Source organism: Ursus arctos, unplaced genomic scaffold (genome assembly GCF_023065955.2).
Source record: "Ursus arctos isolate Adak ecotype North America unplaced genomic scaffold, UrsArc2.0 scaffold_15, whole genome shotgun sequence".
Taxonomy (NCBI): Eukaryota; Metazoa; Chordata; class Mammalia; order Carnivora; family Ursidae; genus Ursus; species Ursus arctos.
Window position 1 is genome coordinate 46,793,546 of NW_026622819.1, and position 23,352 is coordinate 46,816,897.

General features: G+C 34.8%; 1 protein-coding gene and 1 non-coding gene across 3 annotated transcripts in view; one reads left to right on the plus strand and one right to left on the minus strand.

The window, feature by feature from the left end:
* Nucleotides 1-283: 283 nt before the first annotated feature.
* CLINT1 (clathrin interactor 1) overlaps nt 284-23,352 on the minus strand; it is a 58,867-nt gene continuing 35,798 nt past the window's right edge. The window contains exons 6-12 of one of the 2 annotated variants that reach the window (XM_026510876.4): nt 22,354-22,531; nt 18,239-18,485; nt 16,169-16,238; nt 9,089-9,163; nt 5,030-5,322; nt 3,009-3,159; nt 284-2,030 (exon numbers count right to left, since the gene is read on the minus strand). In XM_026510876.4, coding sequence (XP_026366661.1) covers nt 1,684-2,030; nt 3,009-3,159; nt 5,030-5,322; nt 9,089-9,163; nt 16,169-16,238; nt 18,239-18,485; nt 22,354-22,531 — 1,361 coding nt within the window. In that variant the 3' untranslated portion in view covers nt 284-1,683. Of the gene's footprint in view, nt 2,031-3,008; nt 3,214-5,029; nt 5,323-9,088; nt 9,164-16,168; nt 16,239-18,238; nt 18,486-22,353; nt 22,532-23,352 lie in introns of both variants that reach the window. The other variant, XM_026510875.4, reaches the window with a different exon arrangement.
* On the plus strand, nt 21,602-21,705 carry LOC113264164 (U6 spliceosomal RNA). The gene has a single exon (XR_003319568.1). It is a non-coding gene; the product is annotated as a U6 spliceosomal RNA (small nuclear RNA).

The window sequence follows — 23,352 nt, forward strand, 5'->3', positions numbered from 1 at the left end:
CTTATTCAGCAAATGAATCACTTTTCATTACCACTTAGCTGAAGTACATGAATTTCTGCCTAATTAGAAATGTTGTAGATGGAACATTAGCAAGAATGGAGCGGGTCAGGATATCTTTGCTGCTTCATTTTTAATTCCTAACTGTAGAGTATGAGAGGAAAGAATAGAGAAGTCATTAAATAATTTTAAATTATTTATAAAAATTACTTTGCCCAAATTATAATTATTTTTTCCCCAAACGGTCTCAAATGTCTAACAGAATGAAAGAAAAAGCAGTTCAACATTGATTTTAATGAACATTTTAATGTTATGTATAACAGAACATTAGGAATACAATGGAAACAGAGTTTTGTCAATTTAATAAAAAAAAATTTCAACACAAAGTGGGGAGGTAATAATTTGATACCTATATTATAGTATTTATTTTTAAAAATATTCCCAGCTTGAGGGTGAAACAATTAATTTTGCATTCCAAACTCTAGAATCATGATTTTCATGTGAGCTTAATGCAGAATTACAGCAGGAAAATGAAAACATTTTAATTAATTTCCTTTATTTGCCATTAAATCAATAAAATCTTTGACTGCTACAGGTCTCCTTTAATAATATATATTTAACTCCTCTCTATTGGAACCATATTGCTAACGCCATATTATATACACTCAAAACCAAAACAAAACAAAATATTGTATAAAATCTAAAAGCCAACATTGTTGAGTTCTAACATTTATATTTAACTTAAAGTTTTAATGAATTTTTACCTTTTCAATTTTTTGAAAAGACACCAAAAAAATAAAAATAAATATTTTTCTCTTTTGACTGTTCCTGACTGATAAGTAGTGGCTACAGGGATAAACACGGAAGGAAGCCTTGCCAAGTTAACCACTGCAAATTGTAAATAATGACTGCTAAAAACAAACAAAAATACTGGAGGGTTTTTTTTTTTCTTTTAAAGGAAACCATAGAGCAGTCCTGAAAAAAATATTTTTCCTAGTTCTGCAAAGGATAATTATAGCAGAAGATATGGGGAAAGTCCCATAGCTATCACCAATCGCTTGAAGAGGTTTCATTACAATAAAAATTTGGATAGTATAATAGTAATAGCAGTGTTGCTGGAACATTAGCAAAAGTATATACATTCCAGTTACCTTTGATTTAGCCATAATCACATATGTATGCCTTTTTTGGACAAAAATATATATTTTTATAAAAAACTGATCATCCAACTTTAATGATTTCATTTATGGACTCAAGAGTGGTAGTAAAAGGACAGACCCAATTATGACAAGGCGATTCAGGGACAGAAAAATCAAGTTCCTCAGGAAAAAAAAAGTATAAAATTAGAGATTCAAACACATTTATTCAGCCCTATTCCAGTCTTCGCACAAATCACGATGTTAAAATGGGCTCTTCAATTTACAAAGGCTTTCAAGGTCTCACTACCCCAATTGTGGTCTATTCTCACTGGGAAAAATGATTTTCACTGCCTCATCTGAAGTGCCCTTGCCTGGCCATCTGAAATACTAGATATTTCACTTTTATAAAACAGCCTTTTTGGTTCTTTATGTAGGTTTATTTTAATTAATTGATAAAAGAAAGGGGAGTTGATTAACATTTTCCATCCCAACATCACCTATCTTCACCACTAAAAATCCTTCATTCAATCTGCTCCTTTACAATCTCTCATTTGCTAAAGTTGGCGAAATTTGCAAAGGCATCTTGCTTGGGCTGCACAGTTCCAGAAGTCATGGCTAAGTTGGGCATGCCCATTCCCATTGTGCCTGTGAGGCCCATCCCAGCAGTTGACATCCCCATGTTCATGTTCATGCCCATCATGCTCTGGTTCATCATTGGAGTATTTCCAAGAGGGGCCATTCCCATGGTGCCAGTCATCACACTGGGCATGCTCATAGGCATGGGTCCCCCCATCAAAGGGTTAGTTTGTGGCCGGACGGGAAGTATGTTTGATGGAGAACTGAGGTTCACAGCTCCAAAACTTTGGGTCATCACATTCATAGGCTGTTGCATATCTACCACAAGAGAAGAGACAAAACAACTTTACATTAGATTCTACAAGCAGAATAATAATACAATGTTCCTGACCATCAACACTTGTAAGCCCTAATAAAATTCCTTTATAGTGACTTTACAAGATAAGTCAATTAACTTGCACTATTTGCTCTAGAAAAATACTCTGTGGCTGTTAACTGGCTTCCCAAAGATGTAGAAACAGTTACGAGTGGGCTGGAGGAAAACATACCGCACTTTAAAATCATTCCGACAAAATTTATTGTTGATTCCAACCTAACAGGTTGTCAGGAGCTACTGTGTATCAAAAGCCTTGAAAACTTTATACCCTTTGACTCACTCTATTTTTAGAACATTACATTAAGGGAAAAAAATCACAAGTACAAAGATTTATATAAAATCATGGAGTTATTTTTAATAGCAAAAAGCTGGAAACAATGGAAATAACCAACGATAAAGAAGTTGTACACTGATATAATGGATAACTATAAATATCAAAAAAATCATTTTTTTCCTAAGAATACTAAATACAGGAAAAATGGTAATTTAATGCAGAATGACAACTGCAAGGAACAAAACAATATAAACAGAGTGATTTCAAGTATTAAAAATATGGTTAGAAGAGACAGAATATGAATTGATGGTGATTATCCCTGGATTATGAGTTAAGATGATCTTTGTTTCCTGGTCATATTTACCTAGATATAAAACATTTTCTACAACAAATATTTTTATTTTAGTGGTCAGACTCCCCAAACTCACCAAAATACAATGTTATTGCACCAAGAACAGAACACAAAGTAATTCAATATGCCAGAATGTCTATCAAGTATCACAGGGAAAAAAAATCCTAAGCAATCACACAGTCACCTTCAGTACGGTCCGCATCACATATTCTCACTTCATGGCTTGAACTAGTCCTGCCATCAGGGTAAAGATTACAAGTGCACAGAGAAGCAAGATGTCTTGCGGTAACTTACTCTGTTGTTGAATCATTGTATTGAGTGATGGCTGCTGGGGTTTGGAAGGCTGCATACCAGGTAGTAAGTTGTCTAGGCTGATGTTTACACTGGGGTCAGACCAAGTAGAGGGCAGGGTTTTGCTGACTGGTTTCTGGACCATATCTGTATTCTGATTATAGAGAGGATTAGGCTTCTGCAGCACTGTGCTAACATTTTGCAAAGGCTGGAAAATAGAAAAATGCTCTAAAAATTAAGCATTTGCTCTTTAAAGGTTATCAAAATGACAGTTTAATCACAATAACTCCAGATATACACTAGACTTAGTAACAAACTCCTGAAGCCAAAAAGAAACAAAAGTTCTAGGCTAAGTTCTTTAAGCTGAATCAGTAGCTTCCCCAAAAGGTTCCTCTGAATCCCAAATCATGTTTGGGGTTAAAAAGAAAACAAAAAAACCCCCACATATTTACATGAACAATTACCCTCCCATCACCCAAAGTCTAAAGCCACCATCCCAGGGCAACTACCAACTGCAGGTTAGTACAGCTTGAAAGGAAATATACAAGTGGAAATTTATCATTACAAGATGGAATTCAGGATATGATTTCTCATGCTATAAAAAGCAAAACTATCGGGGCGCCTGGGTGGCACAGAGGTTAAGCGTCTGCCTTGGGCTCAGGGCGTGATCCCGGCGTTCTGGGATCGAGCCCCACCCACATCAGGCTCCTCCGCTATGAGCCTACTTCTTCCTCTCCCACTCCCCCTGCTTGTGTTCCCTCTCTCACTGGCTGTCTCTATCTCTGTCAAATAAATAAATAAAATCTTAAAAAAAAAAAAAAAAAAGCAAAACTATCAAAGCAATAAATTACATTGCACAAATTCTGACATTTTCCTGCTCCATGTACACTTCTATTGCCTAAAGTGAGCAACATTAGTGGAACTTGATATATGTGTACCAATTCAGGAGAAAGGAGAAATTCAGGAGGAGGAAGCAGTATGCCTCGTAGCTACTAAGGATAACTATGAAAAGGACAGAAAAAAGGAAAGGGAATAGAAACAGGAAAAATAACTAAAAATGTACCAATGTAAAGAATTACAACATAGCTGCAATTAAGACTGCAAGTAAGTAGACTGGCTTTGTTTAGACCACATGAAAAAAACTCAAAAGAATAAACTGGTCTGGGCATGTTTAGTGGTACACAGTTCAATTTAATGGTACTGGTGTGCCCTTCACGTCCTTTTTCTTAACGTTAGGTCCAACTTCTGTTATATAAAACAGTCACCTTTCTGCTTCTTTCTTCTCTTCCTCCATTCTAACACCCAAAAGAGGAGAATCTACACATTAAAATGAGTAATTAGCATCATAAAAAATATTCTGAATTGCTTGAATTAAAAACAGCAAGTTCCTGGTACAACTCAGACACGGATACCCTAACCCTGTGCTTGTCTGAATTCGAAGTTAGTATTAGGTAATTTAGATTTAACTGTAAAAAGTGAATTTAAAAACTCCCATTTAGTTGTTTATCCTTATGAAAATGAGAATTGATAGAAGAGCCTATATAAAAATTACATAATGTAGATAGAGCAGGCCCAAAATAAGGAAGAGCATTTGTCATTTTAGAGAATGATCTTATATACTGGTAATGACTGCTTGCAACCAGTAAGTGACATTTCTTTGAGGATCAGAGATTTTACTAAGTGAATATAGGCCACGGGTGAAGCAATAATCTCTATTCCTTCTTAAAAACAGATTTTTTTAAACTACTAAATACCAAATTGCTTATGAATTCACTAAATTTTTATTAAGTGTCTCCTCTGCGCAATGCATCATGATTGGCTTTGCATGGACTCCAAGATGGGCGAGAAGGCCTTGCTCTCTAGAACCCAAATGACTACCAGGGGAAAGAGTGTAAGGTAAACGCAATGTGCAAAAACAATCTATGTATGGCTTATTTTTCTGTCTCATGCTAGTCTACCATTATGTTAGTTACAGAATCTCAAAGATTAGGAATCGAAGTTTCCAAGGGAGGCAGACAACTTACCTGTGATCTTGACATGGGCAACCCCAGGCCTACAGTATTAGTGCTCATCATAGAGAAATTCATACTCTGGGAAGATGTCATGGTTGCCTGGGATGAGCCCATAAGATCAAATAGGTCCGAAGAATTTGAGGCAGCTGGAGGTGGGCCTAAAGCTGATTGTGAGCCACTGACAAGTTCTACAGCTGGCTGTGAGGCACCGCCAAAGAGCTCACCACTGGAGGCACCAGGGCCTGATGGGGCTTGGTTGAAGGCACTCCAGTCACCAAAGTCTCCATTCCCACTTGTTGCTGTAACTAAGAAGGAACAATAAGGGTAAGAAACTTTCTGAAATCTGCAGAACAAAATAACAACCTATGAACTGAAACAAATTAGAGCTGATCTGTGTCCATCAAGATTAACACCTGCAGGTACCACCTCCATCTGGACATTATTTTTCTCATGAATATTCCACAAATGTTAACAAGGTGGCAAAAGAAAAAAAAATCCACATATAAAGTAAAATCCACCTCTTAGCAGGTCTGAGGTGATACACAGAAATTACAATCAAAACTTTCCTTTAACTTAAGTCTGCATATCATCAAATATGCTGCCAGCTAAACAAACATGAATTAGCCTAAGACCCTGAAAAGCAAGAAAACTTAACTGGTTAAACTTTTTGTTGGGAGATAGAGAATCCTCACATGAGGAGTCACTCAATAAAATCAGAGAATTCAACTCATTTCATCCATTCATTATTTGGAAAGGTTCAAAGAGAAATCAAACCATGATTTATATGGTCTCATGTAAATAAAACCCCAAATTCATGAGATTAAATTCATAAAGAAACAAAATAGAAAAGCATGGGAAAAAACATTCAGTAAAATGAAGAGTAAGGTTAGTAAATTTCCATAAGAAGTTCTTACCCTTTTGGTCATGCTTTCATTGACCACACAAGGGCTGTAGATTGCCATGGCATAACCTTTGTACTGTGCTTGCTTCAAATGGGACTGTTCAATTTAGTTATTTAAATAAAAAGCGGGGTAAAGAGGGGAACTCAATGCTAATATTAAAAAAAGGGGGGGGAATTCTTATCATTACATTTAGAGATAATTATAACAAGTTTAAGACTTAATGCATTCAGTAATATAAAAATTGATAATAGGTTAATTAATGGACCATAGTGTTTAATAGCATGGATTTTGTTACTACTAGATAATTGACCCTAAGAAAGCTACATAACCCTCTCTCTATCTCACTTTTTGAAAAATCTAAGTTGTGAAGATTAAGTATTTTTTTGTGTGAGCATTAATTTAATACATAAGTGCCATTTAGGGTTTATTATTGTTACTATGGATTAACTGTGAAAATGCAGGGGAGGACCAAAAGCACCACATTCTCTTTCCTTTAGGTATGCCATAAAACAGTGTAGGTCAAGCTTCTAAAACATATACTATTTGGAACACAATAAATACAAAGGCAATTGATACTGAAGAAAAATTCTTTAGGCTATGCATGACTCTAAGTAAACAAATCTTTCTTTAAGAAAGGGACAAATACATAAATATGAATTAATGGAAGTTGAAAAAGCGAAGGTGAACAAAGAGCTACACATAAACTGTCATCTGAAAGAGAACAGTATATATTTTCAAGTTAATTAACACCATCTCTTTGTACTCCACATTCACTTAAAACTTGGAAATACATTTTGTCTAGCCTAAAAGGTAACCAACCACTCCAATACTGTGTCTCATTATGCTAACTATCTAAAGAGAACAATAACATTAAGTCTTTAAAATTATATTTCTCTATTACCATATTAAAATGTGAGCTCCTTCAAAAGAAAATAATTCACTTAACAAACCCACTCTCTACCAACAATTTAATACAAGAACGGGTCTAATATTCATTAGGGTTTTACTAAAATATGTCTTTGATCTTCTTTACAAAAAAGACGGATTTAAGAGTTTTACAATTAGTTCAATATATTAAACAATTCAAATTAATTTAAGAAAGACTTGCTGGATAAAGGTAAACTTTATGCCAATTTCCTATATGCTTGATCTATAAAACAGAGTAAGAATGGAAACTGGGGCAAAATGTGTTGCCCCATCTGAAAACTTTATCTGAGATGATTAATCATAGGAGGAAAAGATTTCTAGTGGGGCATATATTGTTCAGAAATGATTAATCATTGTTGCAACAGTTTTAGCCCCTTGCGTAATGGTGATCAGGTTATATTAATCACACGCATACAGATGAAGAGATGTATCAATTAGCAACATTAAGATATTCCAATTATTTGCATAGTAGGCAAGTTTGCATACATAAAAACTTTGAGAATTTTACAGGCAGTCTGTAAAATTAGGGCAATGTTTATCTTCCACTTGATTTGCCTAAAGTAAGGTATTAACCCTTAGAAAACATAACCACACTTCTAAAATGAAGTTAATTACTCCACAATTCTGGTTTCTGGGAAATACTCAGATATACAAGTAGGCTATTAAAATAACCCCAGATGATTAAAGCCTTTGTATCTTTCTTTTTTTAAAAATCTTTTTAAAAAAAAAGATTTTATTTATTTATTTGACAGAGAGAGAGACAGCCAGCGAGAGAGGAAACAGAAGCAGGGGGGTGGGAGAGGAAGAAGCAGGCTCCCAGCAGAGGAGCCTGATGTGGGGATTGATCCCAGAACGCCGGGGTCATGCCCTGAGCCGAAGGCAGATGCTTAACAACTGAACCAACCAGGCACCCCTAAAGTCTTTGTATCTTTCTTCCTAAATCCTCACAAAACTAAATCAGACATTTCTAAATAGAAATTTTAGTTCAATTAATCTAATGGCGATAACTCTACTTGAAATTAGACTAATTTAGCTAAATTATACCTTTTCTCCCTGCCTCACCTCATGTTTAAAATTTATAACTTAATCTTCATATTATCTCTCAAACTTCAGAGTGACAAGATTTTATACAAAAAACCACTATAGCCAACTCCTTTACAACTTAAAGAAGAAAGGACACTTCATAACAAGCTTAGTCCCTATTCCATACACTTCTATAGACATTACTTTATATCCTTATAAAGAACCATGTCAAACGGTGTTCCCGATTTTAGAAAGTTGGAGGCTCAGCAGCTTTTCCAAAGTTAAACAGCTACCATACTATATGGCAGAGGCAGTAAGGTAAAAATATTCATAAAGAAAGGGAAAAAAGACAAATGCTTCACCTCAATCCTTGATGTTTAAACCTATACTGTTAGTTCCAAGTACACAACATCAAGATTTGGTATCTGCATATACTGCAAAATGATCACAATAAATCGAGGGCATTTTAAAATTTCTAATCTAATATGGAAGGAAAGTTTTACCTGAGGATGTGTTATTTGAGGATGTGTTAAAATGTTCAGTTATTTTTTATAGAAATGCTCTTACTATATCTAAATTACAAAGAAATGAATTTTATTAAGATAGTCTGCCCAATCCCAATGTCCTTGGGATCCTATCACATAGGCGAAACATAAACCATAATATTCTTCCTGCTAAACTGAGATTATACTTACACTCCCCACCATGCTGTTCCCGCCCCCGCAAAAAAAAAAAAAAAAAAAAAAAAAAAACAACCTAAACAAGAGTCGCTTATAAATAAGGGCAATTTTATTTAGGTGTGCCTGACTGAGTAGTTTGCAACTTAATTAATTCTTTAGCACATTTAAGACACTGACGCAACAAAATACCTTTGTGAATAAATTCTCAAAGACTCAGGAATTATAAATACTACAAGGAGTAAGACATCAAAAAGCAGCTTATTTGGGGGGTGCCTGGGTGGCACAGTGGTTAAGCGTCTGCCTTCGGCTCAGGGCGTGATCCTGGCGATCTGGGATCGAGCCCCACATCAGGCTCTTCTGCTATGAGCCTGCTTCTTCCCCTGCTTGTGTTCCCTCTCTCGCTGACTATCTCTGTCAAATAAATAAAATCTTAAAAAAAAAAAAAAAAAAAAGCAGCTTATTTGGTAGAGAAGGAATTGTTGGGTCTTGATAACCTTTTCACTGCCCCTCGATTTCTGGCCAATCCAATTGTATCATACCTTGGGAAGGGAAATTGCCTGATGCAGCAGCTGAGCCAAAGTCAGCAAATCCTCCAAATAAATCAGCTGATCCTCCTAGAAATTAAGCATGAAGAAAAGTTAAACTGTTAAAACCACAGAACCGACAGCAATTTCAGGAAGCCATTTTAGCAGCACACTTAAAAATTACCTAATATTAGAGGCTCCAGACCCATCACAGAAGCTAGTTTGTTGATCTAGGTTTTCATGCCACCATGTTTCTTTTAAGCTACCACAAACTCTTACGTTCCTCAGTGCTTTATCTTGTAAGTAAGTGACAATACATTTGTGGTTAAAGTTTATCCCTCACTTACATTGCCTGAACACAGTGTGGACCCTGTGGTTTATCCAGTCAATTATGCTCTTTATAAGAATCTTTGGTGGATGCTACAACCTGGGTAAAATGTTGCTAGAGAATGAGATAGTCACATAATCACCAACTATCACCCCACAGATTACTTAGTAAATACAAAGGATATGAAGCTACTTATATAATGGACAAACTGAATAGATATCAACCTACACAACTGATCAAATTTAATGCCACTAATAACCAGACAAAATAGTATTCAGGGGCCCTTTAATGCAAGGGATTGAAAAGGAGATAATCACCTGTGTTAAGAATTCCAGCCAAAAATACTTAACCGCAATGTAATCACGAGGAATGAATCAGACAAATTACAAACTGAGGGACACTTTGCAAAACAACTCTCCAGACTCTTCAGAAAATGTCAACATCATAAAAGACAAAGAAGACTGGGGCTGCTACAGATTAAAGGAGCCTAAAGAAACATGACAAGTAAATGAAATGTATGATCTCTGACTGGATTCTGGATTTTTTTATAAAAGCGCTATCCTGAAATGACATAACTGAGACATCAGGGAAATCTGAAAATGGTCTGTATAAATTTCCCAAGTATGGTAATTATATTGTGATTATAAAGGAGAATATCCCTGTTTTAAGAAGATATATGCTTAAGTATTTTGGGGGCAAAATGGCCTGGTACTTCCAATTTTCTCTCAAATGGTACACTATAAACAAACGGGATATAATAAACAATAAAAATGATCTAGAGACAGATGAAGAAAATGTGGCAGAGTTTCTATAGGTTTGAAATTTTTTTAAATAAAAAGGGAAACATTTTTGAGGTTGATTTGCATAAATATCAGTTTTAATAGCTACATAGGAAAAAATGAATGCAATCATTTTGGAGGACTATTTGTTTTCTATTGTCTACTCCACGAACAGGCAAATACTTACATTTTTAATACATGAAAAAATAACAGCCTTTTGCTACTTCTAGACTGGTGTTTTTAAAGAGGTGAGATCCAAAGGCTGCAAATCAATCTCTGTGCGTTAACAGCACATTCGCATACAAATTTTTATTTGTAAACATTACTCGGGTAAGAATATTTACTTTTACCTACAATTTGAACAATATTATACTGAATTTTAATATTCCATTTCTGTCCAATTCAGTTATCAATGAAATAGCAATAGCCAAAAGATCTAAAACCTTAAATAGCTGTCCTTATTTTTCTTTGTCCTTAAAGATTTCACTCTTAAGAGTCACAACCTTAGAAGTTTAGAGCAGCAGTTCAATTATGGTGTTTTTAGTGTTATGCGAACATTATATAGGTTACATCACAGCTGCTTAGCCTGCAGTGCTTAGAAACTAGCCAGGTGGGACTGGAACATCTGGGCTGCACTCAAATACCACCAGGGACAGATTCCAACATCTGGTGCCATTTCTGAATTGTCTTATCGCTGTAAGACATTCTGCCCCATCTGCTACACTCAACTGGGTTAATTAAACTAGAACCATCTTCCCTTCTTAATAAATGGCCAGCAGTAATAAAAGGAACAAATCAGTTTCTGATACATGTGTACTTGGTATTTCTTTTTAATGCACATTTACTGTAGTCAACTATCAGCAAGCATAATGCACATTTACTGTAGTCAACTATCAGCAAGCATAACAAATTTCCTATTTCTTTACCTCATTACAGAGGCACATATTCACATATAACCTCACCCACCATGAACTAACTCCCACCAAGGCCAAGGTTCTCAACTCCTACCAACAATATAGCTCATCTGGCTACTTTTGCTTTATCCAAAGTATAATATCACAGTGATTCGTTTTTCTCTTCTTCAAAGATACATAATCATGATAAAATGTGGTGAGGGGCATAAACAGAACAATGAGCTACATTTTTAAACTATATAAACAAGTATATATATTAATAAAAACTAGCAGGGAAATGAAAATTGCAAATAGTTGCTGCTTTATATTCATAAATTTGTCTTCTGTATTGTTCCTTCATGTTAAAAATATTGATCAAAGTATACTGTTAGGTAACAGAATGACAGTTAATCATTTGCTAGAACATTAAGGGATTTGAAAATTAGGAATTATTTTTATTTGCTTCATCCAGCAGTGAATAAACATCAATATGTAATTTTTTATGCTAAACAAGTGAGGAATTTTCAAATCTTATCCAGTCTGGGCTACAAAGAAAGTGCATGATGCAGAAAAAGGCACTTGAATACTACAGGATCATAACTTCAAACAGGGTAAGATATTTTATTTTTGTCATATCCTGATTTAGTATTTCAGATAATCACCTACTTTGTTAGTCCACTGCTTTACCTTCTAACATCTGAACTAAAATTATTTTGTATTCATAACTTATCTACAGCAATTATTATACCTCTCCATCCATACTATAGGGAGTTGGATTTCAACATAACCAATTTAAGCATACTGCAAGTAAAGAATGGCAACACACGTAAGTATAGAAGCCACCTTTTCTTGAAAAGGACTTAAGTTTTCTCTAATCTTTTGAAGTGCCACAGATTATGCTTCTCCTTGGGTTTTACACAATGTGATCTTCAGCTCTGAAAACGATCTCAAAATATCTCAATATTTTAAAATCTGTTTCTTTTAGGAAAAGTTTCTTTCTCCTTGGAGGGACTATCTTTACCTGTGTGATGTTATTCATACCAATGCTTAAATTCAACAGAAATTTTCTATACTGCAGCATTTCCCCAGATAACTTCTATCTAAGGGAATTTAAATAAAAGAGTGTACCAAAAATTGCTGCATGTGGAAGATTGCTAAATTTCACAACAAGAGCTATCCTTCAAGATTCCCACATGAGAGCTGTCATTATAAATGAACCATTTCCATCTGCCTTTTCAGGATAGTAAGGAGGTTATTTACAATCACCAGCTGGGAACATGTATTTTCCAAAGCAATACTGTGAACAGGAAAAAGCTGAACCAGACAGTGTTTAAACTTCAAATGAAAATTTTCTTCAACAAAGAATTTCATCTAGATTACATTATAAAAAATGAACTTGTGCAAGAATTCTAATAAATATAAAATTAAAAGAACTGACAAAACACAAAAAAATGTATGACAAAGGTTAATATATATATATAAAGTTTGTATTTAAAACACTAAGGATGAATACCCCCACTAAAAGAAATGGACAAAGGAACATGAAAAGACAACTTATAACTGCCCAATAAGCACATGAAAAGTATTCAAACTCAGGCATCAAACGAATGCAAAATAAAATGAAATACTATTTTCTCCTTACCAAACTGGATGCTTTTGAAAGATGCTACTCCACTACTGTAATAGAGAAAAATTTGGAAAACAAAACAAAACAAAACCTAACACCCAAAAAATAGGAGCTTGTCTGGTTAAATAAATTACAGCATACCCATACATCGTTAAGATATAAAGCAATTACAAGTCCATAAAAGAATACCAATGATCATAGGGAAATGGTCATGAGAACAGAAAAATAAAAGCTTTATCAAAAGCCTGAAAAAGATCTGCCATGTAATAAATGTTTAACATATTGAGTGAATATATAGAAAATGTACTTAAAAAAAAAAAGAGTATTCACCCAAATTATTATGCATCCAAGTCACGGTGAATTACTTGTTTTCCGTCAAATTTCTAAAATGAGCATGCACTTTTAATTAGTGAAGAGAATATGTTAAAAAAATTATTTTTAGTAAACTTGGCTTAAACTAGAGACAACCCCATGGCAATTGTAACATACAAGTCAGTGCACCGAATATGTAACAACATGGTTCATATTCATGCAAATATCCTCAAGTAATTTTTGTGATTACTGGGTACAAGGCAATAGGTTCAAACAGAAATGTAATCAACATTTTGGATTTGACATACCTTAATCTTTATAACAATTTTTAAACTAAGAAAAAAAAAGAATCCAAAACATATTGCAAGTCATGTAATGGCCCTCTATTTGTACTGACAATGGTGTATTCTCTCTTCAACCTCATTTATTGTACTAGAGGTAACTTACGGAATAGTATGACAATCAAGACCTAAATTCCTTAATTAAAAAGGGACAAAGGAGACAATGAGGACTTTTATAAATGTGAGATACAGTAAAAAATGAAGTGGGATGTTTTTGGCATTCTAGTTTTAACTGGCTTATTTTCTAAATACTGTAAAGTTAATTCCTTTTTTAAAATGTTTACTTAGAAATATACTATATGTAAAAGCCACCACAATATCCTTATAGATTTTTTTTATTACAATAATATTTTTTTATTATATTATGTTAGTCACCATACAGAGTATAGATTTTTAAAAAGAACATCATCGTGGTGATGGGATTCTTGGTGAATGGGTTTCACATGCACATTTTAAAGCTTGGTAGATATTCTCCAATGATTTTACCATACATACTTTTGAAGATGTTAACAAAAAGGATGTAGCAACATATAAAAAAAAAAAAAAGAAAATCTGAGCATATTCTCATAGGACGTATTTTTCTGGTGAGAGGTACAGATGCTGCCGTATCTGCTTAGGTTTACAGTTCATGCCCGTATTACTTGGATGACGGTAATACTGTAAGCACAGGCACATGTGTAAATGACGCCCAACGGCATACCAAACAGCAATGCTTAATACGGTAGATTCTTAGACGTTTTCATGTGTAGGTGCTAAAGATTTAATAGCCAATATTTTTTTCCACTGCTAAAATCAATTTGAAATATATTACTTAAAGTATTTAAGTAGAGATTTGGGGTAAGAAAATTTATGTACTGATTGGAGGGGGTTCTACACAAACTGGGTAATAAGCATACTGTTTCAAACAGAAGATAACTTTAAAAAATAATTCTGATGTAGACCCATATTCAGTTGTTTTTAGAGAATATTATGATAAAACAAACATTAAGAAACTTCCCAGATTTCATTCAGACTTTGTCTCAATTGCTACATTAATATTAATTGCTACTTCTATTTAATTAGTCAATCTACTGTTTGCACTGGAGAAGAAAAAGCAGTCTATGGTTTCTTGCCAAGCAAAGGAAGCATGTTGGTATTTAATAATTCTCTCTGTTCAAAGCAATCCTGGTATCACTGAGGAAAAAAGTTACATCACTCATCTGACCTTCCTAGTTAATTCTTCTCTGATCGCTCCATTAAAACTTTCTAGACGCATGAAAGGGGCTCCTTAATATTTCATGCCAGGAAGTCCAAAATAGTTGATATTCTGTGACACTATGTCTGTATCATATGACTACACACTAACAGTTAATACTACAGTTTAGATTATTTTATTTCTTTTAAAGATTTATTTGACACAGAGAGAAAGAGCACAACCAGAGGGAGCAGGATGCAGAGGGACAGGGAGAAGCAGGGAGATGCAGGGCTTGACCCCAGGACCCTGAGAGCATGGCCTGAGGAGCTGAAGGCAGATGCTTAACCAACTGAGCCAGCCAGACGCCCCCACAGTTAAGATTTTAAACATATAAAAAGACACCACATAAACTGTTAAACATCTGACATAGTTGTTTGTAACCTTGGGCATGACAGTTCAATGGAGTTTATAGAATAATTTTAGGAACAGTTAAGAGTTATAGAAAAAAGGGAACAGGAACTAAAGAAGCTCAGAAACTTGGTTGGAACCAGATGCCCCATGAAGTTCAATTCCAGTCCAGGAATTTTAGGATAGTGGGCAAGGAGGAGGAGAAAATAAGAGAAGACTTTCTATTAATTACATGTACTAAACTATCAATGAAAAGTAATTTCCATCACAGACTTCTATTTAAGCACTAATGTAAATTTTAAAACAATTCGCTTTTGAAAAATCACTACAAACATCGAGAACAACAGATTTACTTTGCACATTACTTATACACCAATCCTGCCATCTACATTTTAATGCGAAATAAACTTTAAACAGGTTGGGAAAGATCATCTTAAACAGAAGTTGTATTTCTTAAGCTGTTGTAGCACAGGACTTTATTAGAACCCCATAATCATCAAATGAAACCCAAAATGCCAATTTTGTTTAAAACAATATATAGGGACTTATTCAAATCAAATCTGGCTTGTACTGAAAAGCTAACTGAAGAAATCATTAATCCTATCTCTAAGAAAATCTTGGTAAAGAGACTACTGTTTTGCTATGGCCTCCTTAAAATATGTCAGGTAGGTGATTACTTACTTTCATAGGATGCCCCTTTCCTCCAAAGCTCTCAGCATGTTTATAACTAGGTAACTATTTGTGACTCTTTGATTAATGATTACTTCTTCCACCTGACCTTCCTAGGAGGGCAAGAACTTTGTTTCACTAAGCATTATATCGCAAGCACGCAGACCAGTGTCTGGGTCAATAAATACTTGAATAGTTGAGTAAAAAGTTTAAATGAACTCTACTACAGCTGATGCTGAGAGCCAGAATTAAGATTTAAGGAAAGACAGTAAAATGGGCAGAGCAGTACATTTTGCTTATAGAGAAAGCAAAGGACCCCGTTCAGCACTAAGAAATTAAAGAGACAGAGAGATATTACTGAATCATTGGTCAAATATTTAAGCACTCCTCTTTACGTTAGGGAATTAAACATCTTTTCCCAAATAATACTCAAGGCTAATTTCGCATTAAAAATAAATGCAATGCAAAAAAAATTATTTTTCATTCTATCCTTTATTTGGCATTTTGAAAAATTACTCTGAAATCAGGGTTACTAAAAAGAAAAAAGCCAATGTGAAAGCTTACCTGTCGATTGGCTAGTGCCATCAAACAGATCAACAAGGTCACCAGATGACTTGCTGCTAGGCACTGAAGTCTGAAAACACACACAGAACTTAATATGCTTCGAAAACAAATTTCTACTATTTTTCCTAAACCTGCTCTAGTCATCTCTGATTCTCAACTTAGACACAAATACTGTAACATCTTAATAAGGGTACATTTAGTTTTCTGAAAAAAGAGAAGTGACCTTGAAGTCTTATGGAGATAGTTATTTTTAAGTAATTCTATTCCTAGCACTGTAAAATCCCTAACATCATCTACACTGCTTTCCCTAACTCATTTCTTTTCCTACTGCATTTCACTCTGGAAAACATACCTTCCAGATCCCACTCAAATCTTAATGCTATATATCAGAAGCATTTGAGAAGCACTAAAAAATACTTATGCCCCAGCCCATCACAACATATTGAGTCACAACTGCCCAGCGTGGGATCTTGGCCTATACAAGTCTGACAAAGCTCCCTTGAGAATTCCCTCGAGAATCCCATAAGAAGGTCTGAGATCCACTGGATTAGAGACCAAGATCCTATCCAGCTCTAAAATTCTACGATTTTATGATTCTAGGATTCTTTGATAACTATCTGTATACCACATAAGTCACTCTATGTTGTTTGATTTACCTTCACATCTAATTGCTTCACATTTAGTTCCCAAACTAAAATGTGGGGCTGGAGTTTATAATATGATTTTTTCTCTTCCCTATGGTCCTAAGTACCTTGATGCAAATGTCCTGTATGTTCAATACATATACGATAAATTAGAACAGAATTGCTAGACAACAGGGAAACACTGTATGTTCCTAAAGCATGTTAATTTGAGCCTTGGAGATTAAAATACTATATGCTGGTTCAAAAAGGCCTTGAGATTGAAAGAGATGCAAGCAGTTGAGTAATTTTCCAAAAACTCTAGCCTTCTAGACTTTATTTTTGTGGTTAAAAAAAAAAAAATCACAAAGCTTACACTATAAATGTGAAATACTTATGGCAGAATGACATATATTTAGGCTATATTACAAACTGATATTTAAAATCTCTTAAGATACAAATATTTTATTGTTAAGTTATACAGTTTGGATGATTTTCCTTGTGCAACCGTACATGAATTGTCCCTATAACAGCCATATGTATTCAGGTTTTAATTATGACTATCTACCAGATCCAGTACAGCCGTCAGTAAGCTAACTGTATCTATAGCAGGGGAAATCTAAGACCACAAAGAACTAACAGAGCCATTTCCCCTCTTTAACTACAATTAGAGTTGAGTTTTAATTGAGGTTTTCATCAAAACTAAAAACATAGGTGCAATTATACACAGAAGACACTTGGCAAAACTTGACAGAGAACTTGTTCTTGCCACTAAGTACGACTAGCTTTATTTTTAGAGTTAACTACAACCTGCAGGATACATTAGAAAAATGTTTTCCCTAGCCTTTTGCTACTTCTCATGGAAAGACACAAGCTGGGTAAACACTAGGCGGGGGGAGACTGACAAAATACTAGCTTGTGGCCAGGTATCTAGTAGGTGGATTTCACTTCCATGGGTGAATGAAAAACAAATGAAGAAGGCAGTGCTACTGATCAGTAGTGACCACCAAGCAAATGATCCTCCCTTCACAGGCAACATCTCTATATAAAAATGAGACCATTTCCCCTATGTATCTAGTTGGTCCTCTTTTGTCATTTCTTACTTCTAAATACTCCTCTGTTTTCTTTAGTGAATCTCACTGTGTTTGGCAACCAGTGATGGTGTCTAGAAGGAAACAAATGCACTATACTCTGATTCGCCACCCTTCCCAAACGAACCCAAAGTGTCATTTCTACTTTCAAAGAAAGTGCATACGTGATCATACAGCAACTGGACAGGTTTCTTCCCCCAAAGAGATTTCTGATTATTAATGACTCTGAGTAACACAAGCCAGACGATCTATAATTAATATGATTGCCTAGGAATGCCCAACCCTATTAATGCAGTAATTCTAGAAGTAATCTATAAGAATAAAACTGTGTAGTGTGTGCAAACTCATGCCTTTCTCACCTTAAGTGAAGACTGAGGTGTATGAGTTGAAGCATTCTGATCTGGACTTGCTTTGTCCCCTGTATAATGTGCCGCTGCTCCAAGATCAATGGTTTTGGAAGGATTCGCTGTGCGCTTGTGTCTGGTTGTGGTGGTCTCTGTGGCCTGTGTGATATGGATATGCTTTGTCGTCACAGTCTCCTCTTCATCTTTGAATTCACCTTTGGGAGATCTGCCTCTTCTTGCTTTCTTTTCCTCATCACTGTCGCTAAAAGATATTAAAAATGAAGCAAAATAATAAGACTAGGGATTATTTTTAAATGGAGCCCTCAGTGATTTGAGCTAAAGAATTTCAAATGCAGTAACTCCAAAATTCCATACTCTATTTGACAGGGATCAACAGAATGTTATCTAAGCTATCTGAATAATGATATGTATGTGATGGGGAGGGGAAATGGGAACCCGCTCAATTCCCTAGGTAAGTCTAAAACACCGCTACAAAAACATATTTACATAAATGTGTACAAACAAAAAAAGTCTGAAGTAATTCAAGTGTTTATGTATTACAGATCTGAAGTTTAATTAAAAAATAAAATGGCAGTATTATATCAGAATCAACTGATGAGATCCTGTGAACTCGAACATCTGCATTTGATGACCATTTTCTTGAAATGGATTGTGTGCAAACTATAGTCCTATTTAACAATTCTGTCACTGACTCATATACTCATACAAATACATAATAAAATATTAAATTTCGGTGGACAAATTTTCAACGCTATCCTAACTAAATTCAAATGATTAAACGCTCCCCTGTAAATGCAAAACAATAGGAATATTGCACTTTACAACAACAGTGTGCTATTTTACTATAGTATAAGGAGATCAACTTTTACCTTACTATGAAAATTGCTTTACAGGAAACAAGTATATTTAAAATGTTTCAAAATAATTCCTTTTTAGGCATACTCAAAACAATTTTTCCCTTTTTTAATAGGGCAAAAGAAGTATAATAATATATAGTATAGTATAATAATTTAAAAAACCAGGTTTTTCATATGCCACAAATTTAAAACGTCAGCACTAATTTGTTCTTCAGTAATAAAGCATGGAGGTTTTTCTCCTGGTGCAAGCAGGACAAAGAAAAATTACCTGAAATATGTTCCATTACCTATATTACTTAATTTAAGTAGTTTAATTTATAAATATTCTGAAATAAAACACTTAAAATTCTCCTTAAAACCATACTAATTTACCCCAGACAAATCTAAAGCAATTTCTACTTAAATATAAATCAATCTGGAACCTCTATAAATTAAGGATCAAGAAAAGCTTTTCACATAGAGCAAAGGGTTAAATGTAATTTTATCTACAAACATTTTAGGGAATCTACAGGTTCCGATTAAGTGTTCAAAAGCCCTATCTCCTACCAATTTCTCAGCAACAGATGACCTGAAGATTCCCCCCATCAGCCCTATAAGTAAAACTAAAATTTCTTACCTTTCTGATGTCCAATTTTATTTCAGTGCAAGATAATTTCTTTATATGTTGAGAATATAAAACTAACTAGCACACAATGAAATGGAAGCTTCATATCTGATCAATGTTCAAGAATTCCTGACTCTAATAATGGACTAATAATAAGTCTGACATTTTGGTAACATGCCAGAGGTCACATGCAACTTTGTCTAAAAGTCTACTCTTTTTTTCACAAATAAAGAGGTAAAGTCGTGCCTGGTGTGCTCTTCAGATACTATGATGAATAATACACACTCTATTTTTACTCTTTTAAACCTGAATATATAAACAATTTGGGAACTCTAGCAGAACCTGTCATAGAGGTAATATTTGAAAAAAAAAAAATTAAGGGAGAAAACAGGAAAAAAAAAAAAAGGCAAAGCAAGGAAAGAAAAATTAAGGGTGGCAGGGCAAAGCGACAAACAAGAATGTACATAGATCTCTAATCAGCCTACCTACCTAAGCTCCACATCTCTTCAGGAGATGGCAACAGATTATGTGACCACTATGTTTTCTTTTTTTTTTTTTTTAAAGATTTTATTTATTTATTTGACAGAGATAGAGACAGCCAGCGAGAGAGGGAACACAAGCAGGGGGAGTGGGAGAGGAAGAAGCAGGCTCACAGCAGAGGAACCTGATGTGGGGCTCGATCCCAGAACGCCAGGATCACGCCCTGAGCCAAAGGCAGACGCTTAACCGCTGTGCCACCCAGGCGCCCCATATGTTTTCTAAACCAAACTAAAAACGTAAACACACAGGCCATGAGAACAGTAATGAGAGAAAAAATAGAATAGTCACAGAATATTTGAGTAGGCACAGTTTCCCAAGTTTAGTGCTTATTGTAACGTACGTACTCTTCAGTATCAAAGAGCTAAAAATGTAGTGGTAAAACAGATATATTTAAAGTATGAAAAGTAAATTTTGGCTCTTCAAAGATTATATTCTAGAAAGAGTCTTGAAAAAGACAAGCATTTTAGAAATTTAATAAATACAGAAACATACCAAAGACACTAAAGTATTTTAAAATTGTTTCAAAATTATATTTTTATTTTTACTTCTTTTTAGTGACCCCTAAATCCGAACTATTAAGATTTTTTTTTTTTTTAGGAAAAAAAAAAAAAGAGAGAGAGATGGTACTTATTACAAGAACTCACTTGAAGGAACAGCTCCATCACTGTTACCTTAGGAAAGTTCCACACAGCCTGAGTAGGCATCAGGTTTTACTTCTAAAAAATAAGGGTAAAATCCTTGATCTAGCCTATCTAATAGAAATACTCTGAGGCACAAATGACAAAGAACTTGTAAAACTTGCCTTGCAAATGAAGGGCTACGAATATATACATTGTCCTTTTAACTTTTATATAGCTTATAACTATATTGGTAGGTAAGAACAAAAAGTGAATGCTGAAAAGTTAAAGTACTGTTCTACGTATAACAAAATACAAATGCCCTAACATCAGAAAATATAGTTTATGAAAATACAGATCTACACTCGAAAATATTTTAGATTAAAAATTCATTTGGGTTTTTTTTTCCTGTAACACTGCCATGAAATCATAATAAAATGTCACAGAAAGAGTTACATTTCAAACCCTTTAACTTTTGTTTAAACTTAATTTTGTTATTAATAAACTTCATTATCCCTTAGCAATAACTTAGATGGCTGGGTGATCTGATGCCCAAATACAAAATGAGCTACGAAAGTTCTTACTGGGAAATTTTTTTTTCAATAAATAGCCTGAATAAAAACATAGAAAATGTGATCAACTTTAGAAATAAATGGACACAGACAACACGGAAAGTGTATCAGTACTTTGTATTGATACAAAGTAACGTTTGACCGAGCATCTTAAAAACAGCTGCAGAATGCTCACATCAGCAACAAATGCACTAAAACTGGAACAATATAGAGATGAGCATGGCCCCTGTGCAGGGATGACATGCAAATTCATGAATCATTCCACATTTTTACACAGGGCATTTTTAGAGCAGTGCAACTATCCTGTATGGTTCTATAATGGTGGATATTAGGCATTTCTCAATTGCACAACATAGTGAACCCTAATGCAAACAACAGATTTTAGTTAAGAACAGTATATCAATATTGGCTTTCAATTGTTAATAAATGTACCACACTAACACAAGATGTTAGTAACAGGAGAAACTGTGTGTGTGTGTGCGTGTGCGCGTGTGTGTGCACACGCGTGCATGCACGTGACCATGTGCAAGATGGGGGGTTAACATGGCAACTCTGTTACTTTATGTACAATTTTTCTGTGAACCTAAAACTGCTCTAAAAAAGAAAATATTGGGGCGCCTGGGTGGCACAGCGGTTAGGCGTCTGCCTTCAGCTCAGGGCGTGATCCCGGCGTTATGGGATCGAGCCCCACATCAGGCTCCTCCGCTATGAGCCTGCTTCTTCCTCTCCCACTCCCCCTGCTTGTGTTCCCTCTCTCGCTGGCTGTCTCTATCTCTGTCAAATAAATAAATAAAATCTTAAAAAAAAAGAAAAGAAAATCTAATAAGAAAAAAGAAAAGCTAAACTTCAGATAAACAAAAACCCAGCTGCAAAAATTTAGCACCCTTTTCAAGAGACCCAGGAAACAAAGTGTTAATACCTGCATCTTTCTGGAGAGTCTTCTCTATCTTTCCTCCGGAACTTGCTGATGGTGTCATCAATTGTGCTTCCAATTTTATCACTCAGTTCACCTAATTTATCACTGAATGGAAAAGCACTCTTGTTTTTATCCCACTCTTCATCCCATTTTGATTTGGGTTCAGGATCATATCTTTCACCTATATAAAGCATTAAAAAGAAAAGCAACTCTAAGGACATTAAATTCAAAAGGTGTCTACAGTCCTTATTTCTGAAGCTTTTCCTCATAATAAAATAGTTTTCAAAGGAAAACAGAAAGCTCCCACAGTGCTGAATCAACACAATTACAGCAAGGCACAGCATGTAGTGCCAGTCATTAAGTGGCAGGAATGCAGATTCAAAAGCTTTTGTTTATGAAAACTTACACAACCTTAATGCACAGCACAGCATATCAGGAAGTTCTTAAAAGAGTAAAGGAAAACACAAAAACCAACACAGGCTATATAAGCCAAAGAGAAATGGAAATGTTTTTTTTACAAAAGTCACATAATGCATTATATTTCACTCCTGTCTCTTAATGGTTCTTCAATTATTAGAAAAATATTGGACAGCAATAGTCTCTTAAAAAACAGCAACTATAGGAGACAGTACTCTGAATGCTACACGTCCTGAAATGCTGTAAATATGCTGAAAATTACGGTCATCCTTTAAGTGTCAAACTAGAAAAATAACTCAATGGATTTCATGGCATGGGAAAGCATCTTTTAATTATTATAAAAAGAAGAATATTCTAACCACCCAAAACTACACAGACCACAATCATGAAATATGCTCAAGCAGTTCAGAACAGTGATGATCTATTCAAAAACCAAGTCTAAACATATGCCGGGATGGCAAAACCTAGGGAGACTCTGTTGGAATTTGAGAATGAAAAGAATAGATCGTGGCAGTAAACAAAAACCCCAAAATGTCAAAATTTGTTTTAGACCTTGACCTTGGCAGCCTAACGGAGAGAGAAGGA